The sequence below is a fragment of the Monodon monoceros genome, unplaced genomic scaffold (assembly GCF_005190385.1).
Source record: "Monodon monoceros isolate NGI ecotype Baffin Bay Population unplaced genomic scaffold, NGI_Narwhal_1 Super_Scaffold_13, whole genome shotgun sequence".
Classification (NCBI taxonomy): Eukaryota; Metazoa; Chordata; class Mammalia; order Artiodactyla; family Monodontidae; genus Monodon; species Monodon monoceros.
In genome coordinates, this window is record NW_021703769.1 from 84,733,691 (window position 1) to 84,752,873 (window position 19,183).

Consider the following 19,183-nt stretch of genomic DNA (forward strand, 5'->3'; position numbering starts at 1 on the left):
GGTTCGTGTCTCTGCTGGTCTCTTTGACTGTGGCCATGAGGCTGGACACAGTGAGGGCAGGGGCTTCCTGGGTGCCCACCCACTGGCCACCAGCTAGGAGGTCTGGGTGGTGTCAGAGAGGAGTGACAGGCCTGGACACTCAGGGGTGAGTGGCAGGGCAATGTCCGTGCGTCGGGACAGCTTGGTTCTTGGGAGGAGCTTCTTCTGAGCCCCGGGCTTCTGAGGTAGAGGTTAGGGGCCACTGGACACAGTGGGTGTCACTTCTCCTCGAATACGCACGGTTTTGTTCTGCGCGTGATGCCACGTTGCCCAGGCGTCTTTGGTGCTTGCTTGTGAAGCAGGCCGCCACCCCGACGAGGGGGCCCAGCTGAGAGCACCGCCACCGCCTCTCGGGGTGCAGCTGGCGAGGCGGGCGCTGGGCTGCGTCCTTTCGGCACCGGGAGAGGCAGTAGGGGTTGAGCGTGCGGACCCCGCGTGTAACTCACTTGTGCCGAGGCTCTTCCGGGAGCTGGTCCGCCGGGAGCTGGTCCGCAGGGCGCTTGTGCTTGGTGTCCGCTCCAGCCCTCAGGCTTCAGGCTCCCGGGTGTGCGCTGGTCCCATTTAGGGGCAGGGTTTCCTCCAGGGACCTGATGACTAATTGGGGCATCATAAAGACCAGATGTTTGGGGCCCAAGAATTCCTAAATCAGGTCGCCCCAGGAGGACCTTTCCAAGAATGGCCTGGAGGGAACGTTTCCAGGAGGAAGCACTGCAGGCGTCAGCCTGTCCGTTTAGGCCGGGAGGGCAGATGAAGGAGACGCTCTCCTCCCCTTTGCCCAGGGCTGCGGGTCCTTGCTTGTCTGTCACGACACCTTTCCCACCAATGCAGGGCACGTGCTGGGATGTGAGCTGGGAGCTCTTGGCCGCCCCGGGTTAAGGGGCAGGTCGTCAGCCATGCAGCCTGGACAGTGGTGAAGCCGGGGCCACAGACCCAGCCTCGGGGACCGGCCGCCTCACTCACGGCTGTTGCCTGTGGCCAGTGTGGGCGCCACGAGGGGTCCTGCCCGCATCCCCTGTCCCCTCGGGGGCTCGGTGGAGAACTGGGTGGGAGGTTAAGGGCCTCTCCCTGGGGTGTCAGGACACAGCCGGACAGCCTGCAGAGCAGGAGTCCCCGGTGCCGGCGGCGGGCGGCACACCAGGGCTGAGAGGGTGGGCAGGCGGGTGGCCGGGCGCAGGCTAGGAAGAGCGGAGCTCGATGACAGCCCTCTCTCCTCCCGGTGACCCACACGCGGGGACTGGGCTGGTGCGGGGTGGGAGGTCCCGAGGGCGGACTGGAGAACGGCCAGATCCCGGCGTGAGGACAGTGGCACCGAGCCTGCAGCCGGCTGCCGGGGCCCGCCGCGCCCTTGCATGCAGGCATCTCATCGGGGGCCTTCGGAGCCCAGGGCAGCGGGCGCTGGTGTGGGAGAGCGCTCTGCCCCCGCTCGGGGCCGCCCGCCCCGTTTCTGCTCCTCCCCGTGGGTGCGCGCGGGAGTCTCCTCCCTGCTCTCCTCCAGCCTCGCCGTCGCCCCCACGCCACCCCCACCGTGTGTTAGAGCAGCTTAAATTCCACGCTTCCGCGGTCCCTTCCCAGCAGTCTGTGCGTGGCCTGACATCCTGTAGAGGAACTTGAAGTCACAAGATAAATAAAATATCAAGATATCGAAGCCGATCAGAGCGTCGGTGCATCTAGAACATGCTCTGTCCAGCCGCCGCGGCCCCCTTTCCCCGGATCTTGATGTCCCCCCACGCGCCCCTGTGACCGTGTCTGTTGCTGCTCTGGAGACAAGAAGGAAAACACAGGGAGGCCGTGTGTTTGCGGGAGGCCTGGCGACGGGCGGGGCGCCGGGGAGAGGGAAGCGGGTGCGCCCGCAGGTTCCTAGGGCCTGTGGTCCGCGCTCAGCCCCTGCTGTGCTTCCTCGCAGCTGGAGATGGAGCTGAAGATGCTGAAGTCCCAGGCAGGCCCGGCCGAGCAGAGCTTCCTGTTCTCCAGGGAGGAGGTGAGCTCGCTCAGGTACGTCCCGTCCCCAGGGCTGCCCCCGCCCCGGTGTCGTCTTCACAAGTCACCTCCCATCCTCGCGGCTCACAGCCCCGCTGCCCCGTTTGGCCTTTGCTCAGCGGCCTTCCTTGGGTGGTGCTGACAGCCAGGCCTCTCTCTGTCTCAGCAGACGGCAGGCCACTCCTGTCCCGGCGCTGTCTGCGGAGACACACCTACGGTCGTGCGTGTGTGACGACGGGCAGCGCGAAGTGCAGCAGGGGCGCCCGGGCAGGTCTGGGGGGCTCCCGGGTGGGTGCCCGTGCGTGGGGCTGAGGGCGCATGGGAGGACGTGCTCGCTGGCGGCCGGGCGGCCGGGCCAGGCAGAGGCCAGACCCGCCGGCCCTGGTGAGGCTCGTGGCCGTGTTCCCGTGAGCAGCAGGAAGCCGTCCAAGGTTTCAAAGCAGAGGAGTGACATCTGAGCCGGGTGGGGAGGCAGGAGGGAAGCTGCCAGCACCTGCTGAGCCCTCGCTGCGGGGTCAGCCCTCAAGCTGTGGGCCGAGGGTCCTCCGGGCGCCCCCTTCACAGTGCTTCCTGGTCCCTGCCGCACCCCTTGCTCTGCTGCACTTGCCGCCGTCCGTGTCTGAAGGGTCAGCCCTTCGTTCCTTGTGCCTCGGTTTCCCAGCATCGCACGCGGTGACTGCGGGGTCAGTGTCCTCCACACAGCTGAGGGCATCCTCGGCTTTCCCAGGAAGCCGCACGGGGCCCCCTGAGGACAGGCGTCCCGGGAGATGTGGCCCCACCGTCACCCCATCACGGTCGGGAGGGCAACAGGGATTCCAGGGCCCCCGCCCCCGAATGAAAACCCAGGCAGGCTCCACCTCCCTGGTCCTCTCCTTCTCCCACGGATCCAGGAACGCCTGGTCCTAAGGAGTCAGTGCAGAGGAAGGTTGTGAACCCAACGGCCTGCCATCCGTCACCCGCCCTTCGGCCTTCCCTGGAAGCCTGGCCAGCCAGGGGAGCCTGGGGCCCAGGGCTGGCCCTGCCCACTGGGGGCACCTGGGAACCCATTCCTCCCGAGGATGGGGGTGAGGACAGGGTGGGCACGGCCGTGCCTTTGTCACGCACACAGGTGGAGCTGCTGTGCAGAGGTTACGTGTGTGGTGCGTTAAGTGTATACGTGTGGCATTTTAAGGCATCACTCTCTTAAGGAAGGAAACTGTGGGGAAGGTTCAGTAAAGATTTAAGTGGCAGCAGCCGAAGGGCTCTCTCAGCTGGAACAAGGCTGGGCTCTTGCTTCTGTGCTGGCGGCTCTGGGGGATCCCAAGTGCTGTCTGTGGGTTTAGCACCTGGATAGACTTGCTCGTCCTGGAGACTGGCGCCTGCCCGTCCCGCCCTCCGGTGCCCTCACTGCCGCCTGGGGCCCCCCACCTGCCCACCCAGGCCCGTTCCAGCGCGCGGAGTCCCCCGCTTCAGGGGCTGGGGGGCACTGGAGACGCCCCCTCCCCCCGAGGATGACGCTGTGCTGGGCCCCTCCCCTCCCCTTCCAGACTGCCAGGGGCTAGATTCCTGTTATTCTTTCTTTAGAAAATTTACTGAACAGATCCTTGCTGAGCACCCCTGCTCTGGGTCTTACACTGCCCTCGATCAGGAGACGAGTGTTGGGTTCCGGGAGCGGGCGCAGCCGGACACGGATGTGGCCGCACGGTCACCCCCCACGACCCAGGCCCTGAAGCCAAACGCGCCTCCGTGGACCTGGGCCTGGGCCTGGGCCTGTGGACCTCAGCAAGGGGTGCCCTTTGAAAGGCAGCCACAGCCGGGGTGAGGCCGCCAGACCCTGGTGCTCTGGGCTGAGGGCAGCCTCCCGCTGTCCCTCCGCACCACGTGCAGCTCTGCCGGGAAGCCCGTTGGTTGGCCAGCAGGACCCCTCCGCCCGGGCTGCAGGCACGCCGGGAGCCAACGTTGGGCCCCTCCGCCCACCTGCTGCCCGGCTGCCAGCAGCCACGGGGTCCCCGCCTGGACCGTGCGGGGAGCCAGGGCCACGACCCCGTCTCTCCACTCCTTGCACTGACCCTGCGGTGGGTGCGAGGGGCAGCCTCCCCCCACCGGGCAGAGCCTCTGGGTCTGGGTCCTGGCCCGCCTCGTGCCTTCTCTCTGGGGGACTGAAGAGCCGTGTGCCATCCGGCGCCCCGAAGTGTGACAGAGACGCGCTCTGGCGGCCCGGTCTGCGCCGCATGCTGGACACCCGGAGGCCTTTCGTCTGGCGCCTCTCATCCCCACCTCTCGGGAGGCGTCTCGTCTCCCTTTTCTGCTGCTGCTTCTCTGAAACTCACCTGCGTGTTGAGCTTTCTGAGTTCTTTCCACCGTGAGAACGTTTTTGACCCTACTTTCCATCGTTTGCTTCTGCGTCCTATAAACCTTCCCCGAATTTATCATCCACTCTCTTTTATTTCCTGTCGCGCTTTTAGTTTCCTGAGACTTTTTTGTAGTGTTGCTGTTGTTCTTTTATATTTAAAATATGTTCACTGACTCTTTGCTGTTAATCATGGGACTTTATGAAGCTTTCTTCTGTCCGTACAGCCTGTTTCCTTTAAGTTGCTTTCTTTCTGTCACCATGGTGGTCTGGGCGTAGGTCTCCTGTTGATGTTCTCCTCGAGGCCCTGGTGGTGCCAGCCATCTGCTCATGGGGGAGGGGGGACACCGAGCCTCCTGGCCCCACCCTGGGCCTGGTAGACTTTGCCTGCGGCTGCACTAGGTTGAATGTGGCCGTTTCACTGGGAGCCCTCAGAACTGGCGTCTGGGTCCTGTCTTCGGGGAAGACGCCTATCTGGAGGTTGGGCGTGTAGCTGGGGACAGGACGGGCAAGCTCGGTGTCACTGTGGGGACGTCCCCTCGGTCCCCTGTTGACCCGGGCAACTTTGCCCTCTACCTGGTACCCTTCTGCCCGGAGACCCACTGTCTTCTCTCTAAAGAAAATGAATTTCCGGTCTTCTTCAGCGGCAGGGGAGAGACACCTAAGATCAGATGTGGAAGAGGACGTGCACATGCTGGATTTTGAAAAGATCTTTAACTTCTGGTTCTGGTCAGCTGGAGCAGCCACGTCATGCCCACGTCCTCCCCCTTACAACCCAGAACCCTGCGCATCACACCAACCGAGGAAGGCCCGGGCAGGGGCTCAAGGGTGGCCTCGAGGACCTTGGGGCTTGGCGAGCTCCCGAGTTTTCTCAGCTGCGCTTTGCCTGGACCAGCAACAAGATACACACAGCTCCCAGGAAAGCCTGTTCCCCCGCGAGGGGAAGCCCTCTGACAACACCGCCCCACTTTAGCCAAATGCCCAGGAAAAACCCGTCCCCTTCCTGCCCCTGCCCCATGGCACCAGCACCCAGGCCCACCCGGCAGTGTCACTGGGCCAGCAGGGCTCTCGGTGACCACCGGCTGCAGCAGGCAGTGGAGTGTCAGCCCAGGGAGCGTCAGCAGGGCTGAGCTGATCCTCTGGGGCAGCATTGGAGGCAGAGTGCGATGGCAGGGGCCGGTCACCCTTCCTGTCACTGACCCGAGTCAGAAGGCTCGGCACACAGTTCCTGCTCCCACCCTGGAGCAGCGGGGCTGCCCTTGTTCACCAGCCCTGGTGTTGGTGGACCAGTGGGGAGCCCAGCTGACACCACCCTGTCTGCAGGGTCTGCTTTTGCAGCATCGTGTCAGCAGGGACTTCCACCTCCTCCGGAGCCGGGTGGTTGCCGCCAGGGGAAGGTTAAAGAGGAGGAGGTCTCACAGCGTAATGCTTGGAGTGTCCAGGATGCAGTAAAAGCCCCTTATCCTGTCCAGAAGCAGGGCAGCTGTAACATGAACAAGAGAAGACAGTCATCAGACACCAACGCCACAGTGACTCGGGTGGCGGAATTACCCGATGACGATTTTAAAGCAGCATCGTAAAAATGCTTCTGCAAACACTTACACATCCTCTTTAAACAAATGAAAAAATGGTAAACCTCAACAAAGAAATAAAAATTATTTGTTGTTTTTTTTTTAAAAAAAGAACCAAACAGAAATTATACACCTGGAAAATACAATAACCAAAATAGAAAGCTCATTGGATACGCTCCACAGTAGACTGCAGACGAGAGAGAGAATTGTGAACTCAAGGGCAGATCAATAGAAATGACCTCACCAGAGCCACAGGGAAGCAGACTGAAAACAAACAGGAACAGAGCCTCGGGGACCTGTGATGAGGGGACACAGTGTGGGACTTTGCTTAATTGGGGTCCCAGACAGGGAGAAAGGGATCGGGGCTGGGAAAATACCTTAAGAGGTAATGACTGAATTTCCCAAATCTGGTGAAGGGCATAAAACTACAGATTGAAGAAGCTAAGTGAAGCCCTCACAGTATAAAACTAGAGAAATCCACACCGTGACACCTGCTAATTAACCTTCTGAAAATTAAACACAAAGGAAAAATCTTGAAAGAAGCTAGAGAGAAACACTGTATCATCTCCAGGGACATGGATCTGAGTGACAGCTAGTTTTTCATCTGAAACTGTGGAAGCCAGAATGAAGTGCACATTTTTCAAGTTCTGAGAGAAAAGAACTGTCAGCCAGTGGAAGTATCCTTCAGGGATGAAAGGAAAATCAAGACATTCTCAGACAAAGTGAAACTAAGAGAATTTGTCACCAGCACACCTGCCCTTAACGAATGTCTAAGGAAGCCTCCCGAGTAGGAGGGACATGGTGACAGAGGAAAGCTTGGAATTTCCGAGGGGAAGGAACAATGGCATGGGTAAAAATAGGGAGAAGTATAAGAGACGGTCCTCGCAGTTTTCTGAAATCGTACTCGAGGTCAAAAACCCGTAGCGTCCCGTGATGCTGGTGACAGAAGAAACACACAAACCAATTCTTATTTTAAAGTGGGGAGAGGGATATGTCAGCCCCAGAAGGCCAAGTCCCCTATGTGTATCTTACTAGCTTCAGCAACCACTGAGAAGTATTTGCAATGCAGAGTGCTCAAAACACTACAAAACTGTACAAGTAACCTACTGGCAGGCAAGAAAAGAGAAACAGAGGAGTTGGGAACAGAGGGAATGAGCAGAGAACATATAATAAAGTGACAGATTTAAGCACCAGCAAATCAGTAGTTCCTTTTAAAGTAAATGATCTAAACGCACCAACTAGAAGATAACAGATTGGCAGAGTGGATATGAACACACGACCCAGTTGCAGTTTATCTACAAGACTCAACTTCAACGGTAACAACAGAGGTCGGTTGAAAGTAAAAGGATGAGAAATGATGTACTATGGAAACATGAATGTTTTTAAAGTAGGTATGGCTTATATTAATTGAATAATTTCAGGTAAAATACGGTGGACAAAAAAGGGACGTTACATGAGGCTCAATCTGCCAAGAAGATATAATGATCCTAAATGTGTGTGTGCCAGACGACAGAACTTCAAAACTCGTGAAGCCCAGAGATGAACCTGAAAGGAGAAATGGACAGATCCACCCGTACAGTACAGGACCCCAACACAGCACTCTCAGACATCGTAGAACTTCCAGACCGAAAAGCAGCCAAGACATGGAAGAACTGAACACCACCATCCACCAGCAGGACCTGACCAACATCCAGAGAAGGCGCAGTGGGGCAGCGCGCCTGGAAGGCCAGCGGCGTGGACCGCACCCGGGGCGTGGAACAGACCTCAGCAAGTTCAGGAGAATCGGCTTCATACCCTGTGTGTTGTCTGACCAGAAGGAACTCAAACCAGAAGTCAGTAACAAAAAAACAACAGGGAAATCTCCTAACGTTTGGAGATTAAACAACACACTCTTAAACAAATAGCCCGAGTGTGGAAGAGGACATCTCAAAGGAGAGATAAATACAGCTGACTGACGGTGAAAACACACCTGTCGGAGTCTGTGGGACAATAAGAGTCAGCGCCGAGAAGGAGGGTGCACAGCACTGAACGTTTGCATTAGGAAAGTGGGGAGGTCTCCGATTTATATTCCAGCCTCAAGACCCTGAAAAAAGAAGAACAAAATAAGGCCAAAACAAGCAGAAAGGAGGAAATAATAAAGAGCAAAATATAATGAAATTGAAAGGAGAAAAACAAAATTCTTGAAGCAGAAAGCCAGTTCTTTGAAAAAAAAGTCAATAAAAGTAATAAACGTCTAGCAAAACTGACAAGTCTGGAAAGAGAAGACACAGGTCATGAGTATCGAGCGTGCACAGGGTGTCTCTGCAGGCCCTCGGCTACGTAGAGGACACAGGACACTGAACAGCCCCAAGCTTGCCAGATCATTAACTGGGGGCAACGGACCAATGCCTCAGACACCAGAGACTACCAAAACTCAACCAAGATGAAACAGGAAATCTGAATCATCTTACAAACATTAAAAACTTGAATTCATGATTAAAATGTTCCCCCAAAATATGTTGCCAGGCCCATATGGTGTCCCTGAAGAATTGTAAACATTTAAAGAATAATTAACATCAGTTTTACACAGTCTCTTTAGAACACAGAAGAAGAGGTTACCAGGAATGGGGGTGGGGGGGATGGGTGTCTCCGAGGAGACGGTGTGCGTGGGCTCAATGGCGGCGGTGTTTACACACATCTGCACATGCGACAGCGTCACGTGGAAGCTGTTTACCTCGTTACCACTGAGGGAGACACTGAGTGAAGAAGACATGGGCCTCCTTGTACAGTTTTTGCAAGTTCCTGTAATTATTTCCTAAAAAGTGGGGAAGAAGAGAGAGAGAGAGACTTCCAAGCCACTTCCAGTTGGAGCCCTGCCTTCTCGCTGCTTCCGGAAGCGACTCTCGGTGATGCCGTTCCTGAGACTTGGGGCACTTTTTGTGGTAGAAGCTTCTTGGCGTTTCCACTGCTGGTCTAGGAGTTAGCTTTTTTGTGTCATTTACCATTCATTCATCTGTTTTCCAACTTCTGAAGTTTTTTGGACACTGTGCCTTCTATTTTCTTTGTCCTTTCAGGAGCAGGCCTCAAAAGAAGTAAGGAAGACCTGTGCTCTCGTTTTATTGGAATTTTGAGAGAGGTTGCACCTAAGTGTAAATGTTGGAACTGGCGTCTTAAACTGAACTCTTTGGCATTTTTTTCTATTCATAAATATTTTATACATAGTGAAATCCACATCATTTAAACTCTGTTTCTCCACTTTGTATTATAATGCTTTCCCATGTTTTTACGGACTTCGTGTAAATATTAACATATAGTTTGTTCCGTAATGCAGTTGGCTAACCCACTTCTGGAGTTTGAGTTGTTTTCACGTTTTCAGCTGTTAAGAACAAACCGTGATGAACATCTCTGTGCATTAACCGTTGGCCATGTTTTGACATACGGGCAAGCGTGCTTTCTGGGTCCCAGAAGCTCGACGGTGCCTGGGCTGTCTTGTACCTAGGATTCCGACGCCTTATGGTTTTGAAAGTGGGGACAGTTCCCCCCTCCAGCAGCAGTAGTAACAATTGTGCCAAAGCAGCTGACGTTCACCCAGTGCTTTCTGTGTGTCAGGCTCTGCACCCCGTGCTTTCTCTGCATTAGCCTATGGATTCTTAGGGATTTAAATCCCGAAGAGGGATTTAAAAATACCTGTGTCATTGAGGCATACTCTACATACAGCAGGATGCGTCCCTTTTAATGTCCAGTGTCGCGAGGGTGAGGTACCCAGGGGTGGGGCTGTGGTAGTCGTCCACCCAGAAGGCAGGTCTCAGACAGTGTGTTGTCTTTGGAGAAGCCTAAAACCATGATTAAACCAAATAAAAGCCAGTCTGCTTTTGATGATCGCCATGCTCCTTCAGTTGTGCAGAATGGCAGTAGTAAAATACTCCTCAGCCACCTCACCAGACACCACAGTCACATTGACAAGTAAGTATTCATGCTTGTTATCACCATCACAATACGGCACAGACTATATCCTAGGAGACTCTTTATTTTTTACTGTTAACATTATTATGTAGCAAAATAGTCTCTTTCTTGGTGTACAGTTCTGTGAATGTTAATTACTTACCCCTTAATCAGAGTATAAAATAATTTCATCACTTCAAAATCCTCCTCACGCCGTCAGTTTATAATCGCCCACCTACATACCCATAATCCCCTGGCAACCACTGATCTGTTCTCCATCCCTACAGTTTTGATTTTTTCTCAATAATGTCCTATAAATGAAATCCTACAATTTGTAATCTTTTGAGACTGGCTTCTTTCACTCAGCCTAAGTGAGATTCATCCAAGATGTTATCTGTATAAAGTTCATTCCTTTCTGAATACCGTAGCTTTCGACCAAGTTTTGGAACCAGGAGGTATGAGTTTTCTAGCTTTGTTGTCCTTTTCCAAGATCGTTTTGATTTCTCTGACATCTTAACATCAATATTAAGTCTTCCAATTCATGAACATGGAATGTCTCCCCATTTATTTAGTTTTCCTTTCATTTCTGTTAGCAATCTTTTGCAGTTTTCAGTGTACAAATCTTATACCTCCCTGGGTAAATTGATTCCTAAGTAGTTCGTTCTCTTTGATGCTCTTGTAAATGGAATTATTTTCTTAGATTTGCTTTTCGCATTGTTCATTGCCACTGTATAGAAATATAACTGATTTTTATTTATATTGAAATATATTAATCATTCTAGCTAAAGGTTTGTCGACTTTGTTGATCTTTTCAAATAACCAACTTTTGGTATTGTTGATTTTTCTTACTGGTTTTCTGTTCTCTGTGTCACTTGTGTCTAATCTTTATTATTCTCTCTCTTCTACCACCTTTGAGTTCAGTTTGCTCTTCCTTTTCTAGTTTCTTAAGGTGTACAGTTAGGTTATCGATTTGAGATCCTCCTTTTTTAATGTAGGCATTTCAGGCTGTCAGTTCCCCCAGAACACTCTTCCACTGTTGTCCTGTGTTTCGTTTTCAGTTTATTTTCTCCAGGTATCCTCTGATTTCCTCTCTAATCTGTTGGTTGTTTAAGAGTCTGTTGTTTAGTGTTCACATATTTGTTTTCCAGTTTTCCTTCTATTATTGGGTTTTACTTTCAGCCCATTGAGTTAATTCCATGAGATCAATAAATTTAACTTCTGAGACTTGTTTTGTAGCCTAACATATGTAGTCTTTTCTGGAGAGTATCCGTGTGCACCCTGCAAGAATGTGTCCTCCGCTGTCGGGTCTAGTTGATTTACAGGTTCCCAAGCGCCCTGCGTCCTTGTTGTCGTTGCTCCTTTTCATAGCTGGGTAATAGTCCACTGATGGACATGCCACAGCTGTAAAAAATTTATCCATTCGCTTGTTGACGGGTATCTGTGTTGTTTTCAGCTTCGGGCAGTTGTGACTAGGACTGCTGTAAACATCCACGTGCGGGCTGTTTGTGGGCACAAGTTTCCATTTCTCCAGGGTAGACACGCAGGAGTGGAATTTCTAAGGAATGCATGAAGTGCATGTTTGGCTTTGGAAAGTGGTTTGCTGGTTGCTTAAACAGAATTATGTGAGAGTTTGGGTGCCTCCTTGTCAGCACTTGCTATTGTCAATATTCTTATTTTAGCCCTTCTGCTGAGTGTGTACTGCATCTCACCATGGTTTTCTCCTTGTATTTCCCAAGTGGCTACTGATGTTGAACACCTTTTCATGTGCTTAGTTGCAACCTGTTTAACCTTTTTGGTGAGCTATCCGTTCAGATATATCACCTGTCTTTTACCCAGTTGTTTTTTGGTTGTTGTTTTGTTTTTTAACCTATTGTTGAATTTTGCAAATTCTTTATGTATATTGGATACGTATTTGTCAAATATGTGGTTCGCAAATATTTTCTCTTAGTCTGTACTTTATTTTCATTATCTTACCAATGTCTTAAAACAAAAGTTTTAAATTTTGAAGAAGTCCAATTTATCAAATTTCAGATGTTGAGTCTGAAAACTCGTTGCCTAGCCTTGAGTACCAAAGGCGTTATCCTATGTTTATTTCTTAAAATTTTCTAGTTTCACATTTTACATTTAAGTTTCTGATCCATGTTCAGTTAAATTTTGCGTAAGATGTGAGGTTTAGGTGAAGATTTACTTTTATTTTTGCCTAAAGAAGTTTAACTGCTTCAGGACAATATATGGTAAAGGCTGTCCTTCCTTCATTGAATTGCTTTTTTATGCCTTTGTCAAAAATCGGTTGGGCATATTTCTCTCTCTTCCTGGATTCTCCATTTTGCTGTATTGATCTAAGTGTTTATCTCATCACCACTGTCTTGACTACTGGTAGCGTTGGGGTAAGTTTTTAAAATCTGGTAGTGTGACTCCTCCGATTTCATTCTTCTTTTTCAGAGTTGTTTTAGCTATTCTAGTTCCTTTGACTTGCCATATAAATTTTAGAATTGGTTTGGCTATATCTACCCCAAAAAAATCCTGCTGGGGTTTTATTGGCATTGAGTTAAATCTTTACGTCCGTTTGGGAAGAATTGACATTCTCCTTATGTTGGGTCTTCCATTCCGTGAACACAATACGTATCTATCTATTTACATCTTTGATTTTTCATCAGCATTTTGTATTTTCAGTATACAGACTCTGCATGTTTTATTAGATTTATACCTAAGTATGCCTTTTTATATCAGTTGTAAATTTTGTTTTATGTTGCCTTACTATTTTATATATTACTATTATATAGAAATGATTGATTTTTGAGTTGTTCATCTTGTATCCTGCACCTTAACCGAATTTACTTATCAGTTCTATGAGGGTTTTTTTGGTCTTTATTTTTGGTTGATTCCTTGGGATTTTCCTGGGCAGGTACCCTTATCTGTACATTGTCTACATCGGTTTTATATCTTCTCTGAGTGGGATGCCTTTGGTTAAGACTTGCAGAGTGGCGTTGGGGTGAGGAGGGCAGACATCTCCGCCTTGTTGCTGGTCTTGGAGGAGCACCTAGTCTTTCACTGTTAGTTGTCTGTAGGTTTTTTTGTAGATGTATCAGGATGTAGCAGTTCCCTTCTATTCTTGATTTGACTTTTATTCTTATAAAAGTTTATCATGAGTAGATGTTGAATTTTGTCAAGTCCTTTCTTTTTCCTTGAATAGATTGATACGATTGTGTGTGTTTTTTCTTCTTTAAACTGTCAATATGGTAGATTATATTGATTTACTTTTCAGTGTTGAGCCAGCCTGACATCACGAGATAAACCCCCCTTGGCTGTCATGTAATGTTCTTATGTATTGCTGGATTCAACTTGCCAGTGCTTTGTTGATGATTTTTGGTCCATATTTGTGAGGGATACTGGTCTGTGGGTTTCATCTGTTGTTCTGTCCTTTTCTGGCTCTGTATGAGCGTAATGCTGGCCTCGTGCAGCAAGCTGGGAAGTGTTCCTTATCTTTTCTGGAAGAGACTGTACAACCACGTAGGCCTGGGTATTTCTGTTGTGGAAGGTCTTTAGAAGGGTCGGGTGGTGGGTGCTTTGTCGGGCGACTTGGCTGGACCGAGGGCAGCTGTCCGTGTGGACGCGCTCCCGCGGAGCCTCCCATTCCTGGTGCTGCCGCTTGGCCTCTTCTCGATTTTTCCCTTTGCCGGTCTCGCTGGAGCTTTACAATTTAATTGGTATTTTCAAAGGAACAGTGTTGGGTTTCGTTTATTATTCTCACTGTTTTTGTGTCTCAATTTCATTGATTTCCGCTCTTTATTATTTCCCTCCGTCTTCTTGCTTTGGCTGTATTTTCCCCCTTTTTTTCTAGTTTCTTAAGGTGGAAGCTTAGATTATTGATTTGAGATCTCTCTTGTTTTCTAATATAAGCGTTTAAGGCTACAGATTTTTTCTAGGCACTGCTTCAGCTGCATCCCACACTTGCGATCTGTCGTGGCCTCATTTTCATTCAGTCAGGTTGTGTGGTTTTCAGTTTTTTTAATTTGCTAAGGTTTGTTAAATGCCCCAGGAACATGCTGTGTCTTGGAGAATGCTTTATCTGTACTTGAGAAGAATGAGTATCCTGTTGCATTGGGTGGTATGTTCTGTAAGTTCCTGTTAGATCCCGTCGGTTGACAGTGTTGTTCAGTCCTGTGTGTCTTTGCTCGTCTTCTGTCCACAGTTCTAACTCCTTAGCAGGAAGCTTTGAAATCTCCAACCATGCTTGTGGGTTTGTCTGTTTTTCCTTCCAGGTCCGTCATTTTTCGCTTCATGTATTTTGAAGCTCTGCTTTTAGGGGCATGTTCATTTAGAGTTATTGTGTCTTCTTGGTGAATAAACCGTTTTACATGTTTGTCATTCCTCTTTTTTGGGGTGGCCACTGTCTGGTTATCTCCTCTGAAGTCTCCTTTGTCCGGTGTTAATACAGCCACCCCAGCATACATTCTTCCCTCCCTCCTTTCTTTCCCTTCTTTCTTGCCAGCTGTTCACTTCGGAACGATTGCTGGCTTACAGGAGAGGCGCACAGATGGCACAGCGCGCCTCATACACTGCTCACCTTTGTCCCTCATTATCAACATCTTCGTCTCCCTGGTGCGTTTGTCACAGTCAAGTCACAGTTAACTGGTCCGCGGCCTGCGTTCAGCCGTTCGTTCACCCAGCAGCGTCCAGCCCAGGGCCCCACCTTGGTCTCAGCCATCTCGTCCCCCCACCTCCCCCGCTCTCTGCCAGTTTCTCGGTCTTTGTTTTCCGCGACCTTGGCTGTGCCAGCATCCCCAGCCCACGTTTGTCTGACGTGTTCTGCGACGAGGCTGACGTGTGGCTTTTGGGAAGATGCTGGGGTTTGGGGTTTCATGCCTTCTCATCGCATCAGATCCGGGGTACGTACTGTTAACAGTTCCTGCTTCACTTTCATTTCACCTTCTGTCGTCAACAGTCAGGAGGGACCAGGACACTCTCTCAGCACCGTGCTCAGCGGTCTCCAGCGTTCCACCTTCCGCAAAACCTCTGTGACCTAGTGACGCGGCCCTGCCCTCCACTCTCACCACAGTCGCCCTCAGTGTCCTTGTTTCTGGCAGCCGCCTCCCGCCCCACCCAGCCTCTGCCCAGGAGCCCGTCCGTCCGCACGTTTTTTACGTGTTTGTTACGGCAGCACCTTCTCAGTGGCTTATACAGCACACTTACTTTCTCACAGTTCTGGAGGCCTGGAGCCTGAGATCAGGGTGTTGGCAAGTTTGGTTTCGCCTGAGGCCTCCCTCTTGGCCTGCTGACGCCTTCTCGCCGACCCCACCCCGAGGGCCCCACCCCGCCCCGGCCTCGTCTGACCCATCGCCCTCCAGAGGCCCACCTCCAAATATCACACCCGGGGTTGGGCTCCAACGTGTGAATCTGGGGGACCCAGACATTCAGTCTGTTGCAGGACACCCCCCACCTCGTACGAGCGACTCCAGAGCTGGTGCAGTCCATCTCCCCGCGCTCGAGTCTCTGCTGCAGGTGCAGGACAGGGCCAGCGATGCCTGCGGTGAGCCCGACGCTGGGGACACAGAGCAGACCGTCCGACAGAGGGGATGGCCAGGCCCACGGGGACAGAGCGGCTGCAGAGCCCTGAGCAGGCGGTCGGGGAGGAGGCCAGCAGGCAGGGCGTGGGGCCCGGGACCAGAGGGTGGTCAGCCTGGGCGAGTGGCCTCCCAGCCCAGCTGCTCTTTGCTCAGCTGCGCCTCTAGTTCCGCCCGCTGTCCCCTCCAGCACCGGGAGCCTGACCCCTGGCACCCTACCCCCGCTACCCTGGGTTTTACTTCTGCAAAAACAATCATTCTTCCCTCAGAAGTTTTCCAGGGTAGTTGGTACATTCATTGCAAATGTTTTTTTAGGGAAGATAACAAACACACCCCTCTCTCACTGATTTCTCCTGACACACACACGCGCACATGCACACACACACGCGCGCACACACGCCTGCTTTGATTGGCTTCGTCTTCTCGAGAAATGATCTAGGATGTCATCCAGTTTATGTAATACCCTCAGTGTTTAAAAAACTTGGAGTTAGTCAATTTCAAGACACTTAACGCCAGACCTGATTGCTTTGAACAATTTGAAGGCAGACCAGCATTCTGAGCTTTTGAACAAACACGCACACACACTCATTCATTCGTTCTCTCCCCCGCCCCCTCGGTGAGATAACAGTTTGCCTCAGAGGAGGATGAGGAGAAGAAAGCGCCCGTTTTTAAGATGCACAACTAGAGCTGTTGACGTGGTTTGCTCTCCGGCAGCTGGGATGGGTTCTAGCTCGCCGCTTATTAGGAAGTCTGCTGGCGCGTACATGTGCTTATTTGAGTTTAGACCGGAGAACTTTCGCTCACAAGCCTTCAGAATCCATAATACCTGTTTTAAGAGGGGCCTTGCGGGGCTCTCACGCAGCCTGTTCCTGAGATGCAGAGTCCTTCTCTGGAAGCGGTTTCCTGGCGGTGGCCTGGGCACTGACCGCCACCTCCCCCCCAAGCTCACGGGGATGCCTCACCGGGGCCGGGCGGGTCACACCTCCGAGTCGTCCCTCGGAGAAGCACTGACCTAGAGGGTGAGGGCATCAGCCCTGGAGCCCGACTACCGGGCTCCCTAGCCTGGGTACCGGATGGGCCGCTTCCCTGCGGTCACTTAACCTCTGTGAGCCTCAGGTTCCCCTGTGAAAACTAGGGGATGGCGTGCGAGCTGTGCGGGGCACTGGCCTCACTGGGCGCCAGAGACTCTTCCTCAGTTCCCTGCGATGCTCGCAGCCCTGCCCGCACCTGCAGCTCAGCACTGCTCGGGCGCTTCTGCGAGGGACAGGGTGACCTGTTAAAGGCATGGGTGCAGCGTGTGTCTTCACAGTTGTAGGCTGCACATGTTAAGTGTACAACTGGATATATTCTCTCTCTCTCTCTCTCTCTCTCGCACACGCACACGCACACACCCATGGAGCCATTACCACACTCAAGATAGTGGGCCTGCCCTTCGCCCCCAAACATTCCCTCTTGCTCGATTATAACCCTGCCTCCCCCTCCTCCCCTCCGCCACCCCCAGGCAGCTGGTACCGGTCTGCTTTCAACCACCGGGTGTTGGTGGGCACATCACGAAGCTGTGTGTCATGGGAGCTGTGCAGTGTGTACTCTGGCCTCTCTCTCTGAGCCTAGTTGTCTTGAGACAGCGCGTGCGTGTCGCAGCGGTTTGCCCTTTCTCTCTGCTGAGCCTTAGTCCCCTGTGCGCACACACCACTGTTCGCTCACGTACGCCCTTGCTGGTGGACGTCTGGTTTGCCCCAAGTTTTGACTGTGGGAATGAAGCTCCTTTGTGTTACACACCGAGTCCTTGTGTCCTTTCTTTTCTCCCGGAGGAACACTGCAGCGGGGGATGGCTGGTAGTTGCGTGAGTAACTCTTTAAGAAGCTGTCTTCCAGAGTGGTTGTACTGTTTCATGTTCCCGCTGCCGGTGGACGAGAGGTGTGGCTTCTCCTCGCCAGCACTTGGTGTGGTTGGTCCTCCCCATTTTAATCCTTCTGGTAGAAGCGAGGTGGCGTCTCACTGTGGTTTAAGCTTTTGTGTCCCTATTGACTAACGATGTTGGACACCTTTTCACGTGCTTGTCATTGTACATCTTCTTTGGTAAAATGTTCAAACTTTTGTCCATTTTTTATTTGATTACTTATTGGCTTGTTGTTGAGTTTGTAGAGTCCTTTATACAATCTGGATACGAGTCCTTTATCAGATATTGGCAAATCTTTTCTCCCATTCTGTAGCTTGTCTTTTCATTCTCTTCATGAAGTCTTTTTTTTTTTTTTTTTTTTTTTTTGCGGTACGCGGGCCTCTCACTGCTGTGGCCTCTCCCGTTGCGGAGCACAGGCTCCGGACACGCAGGCCCAGCGGCCATGGCTCACGGGCCCAGCCGCTCCGCAGCATGTGGGATCTTCCCGGACCGGGGCACGAACCCGTGTCCCCTGCATCGGCAGGCGGACTCTCAACCACTGCGCCACCAGGGAAGCCCCACTTGGGTGTTTTTTATGATACCATTTTATTTCCTTTTTTGGCTTTTTGGTTGTAACTCTTTGTTTTTTATTATTTTAGGGGTTGCTCTGAGGTTTTTAATACACATCTTTCACTTATCACCGTATCCCTTCAGGTGATACTATACCTTTTCACATATATAACATAACCTCACAGCTGTGTGTGTCTGTTTACGCAGCCTTCATGCTGTTGCTGTCATAAATTTTACTTAATGTTTATGTCTGGAAACCCCAATATGTTTTTTATTAGTTTTGTTTAAACAGTCAACCTCTCTTAAAAATAGTAATTTAAATATTTCTAAAGGATGTAAATAATATGAACAGCCATACTTCTGCCCACGTAGCTAAGATTTCCGTTGCTCCTCACGCATTTGTGCGGCTTCTCCTTCCCTTCTGCCTGAGGATTTCCACTGACATTTCCTGTAGAGCAGGCCTGCTGGTGATAAATTCTTTGGTTTTGTATGTCTGAGAACATCTTGATTTCGCTTTTGTTTTCTGAAAGCTATTTTCAGTGGGAATAGAATTCTAGCTTGACATTTTTTCACTTCTTCTAGTATTTTAAGGGCTTCTCTTCTCTTTCTCACGTGCAGTGTCTCTGCTGAGGAAGCCGCTTTGTTTCTCTGTGGGTACCATTCCCGTTCTGCGGCTGCTTGTGGGATTTCTTTATCACTGGTTTGGAGCAGCCAGATTGTTTGTGCACTGGGGCTGTTTTCTTCGTGTTTCTTGTGCCCACGTTTGTGTAGCTTCTTGGGTCTGTGTCTTTATACTTTGGTCACATTCGGAACCTTCTTGCAGTATTTTTCTGTCCCATCCCCACCACCGCCGCCACCACCACCGCTGCCACCGCAGCGACTCTAGTTACACGTAAATTCACCTTGGTGAAGCTGCCCCGCCGCTCAGCAATGCTCCTGCCAGGTTTAAAGATCGATTTTCCTCTCTGTCTGCTACTGTGGATCGTTTGTATCGCTCTGTCTTCAAGTGCAGTAAACTTTTGTCCTGCACAGTCTAGTCCATCATTAACATCATCCAGGACTTTTCATCTCAGACATTGTAGCTGCCACCTCTAGGAATTTGACTTGGTCTTGTTTATATCTTCCATATCTGTCCTTAACTGCTGAACAGTGGCCTATCATTCCTTTGCTCCAATAGCTTTTAATAGCTGTTTCAGTGTCCTTGGGTGCTGATTTAACGTCTGTGCGGTTATTCTGCACAGGTAATGTCTGTGCGGTTACCCTGCACAGGTAATGTCTGTGCGGTCACCCTGCACAGGTAACGTCTGTGCGGTTACCCTGCACAGGTAACGTC

General features: G+C 51.2%; 1 protein-coding gene across 8 annotated transcripts in view; it reads left to right on the top strand.

The window, feature by feature from the left end:
* Nucleotides 1-19,183, top strand: part of MAD1L1 (mitotic arrest deficient 1 like 1) — a 323,294-nt gene that overhangs the window by 215,862 nt on the left and 88,249 nt on the right. For all 8 annotated transcript variants that reach the window (XM_029219334.1, XM_029219333.1, XM_029219335.1 and 5 more), the window contains one exon: nt 1,943-2,031. In XM_029219334.1, the coding sequence (XP_029075167.1) occupies nt 1,943-2,031 (89 nt within the window). The remainder of the gene's footprint in view (nt 1-1,942; nt 2,032-19,183) is intronic.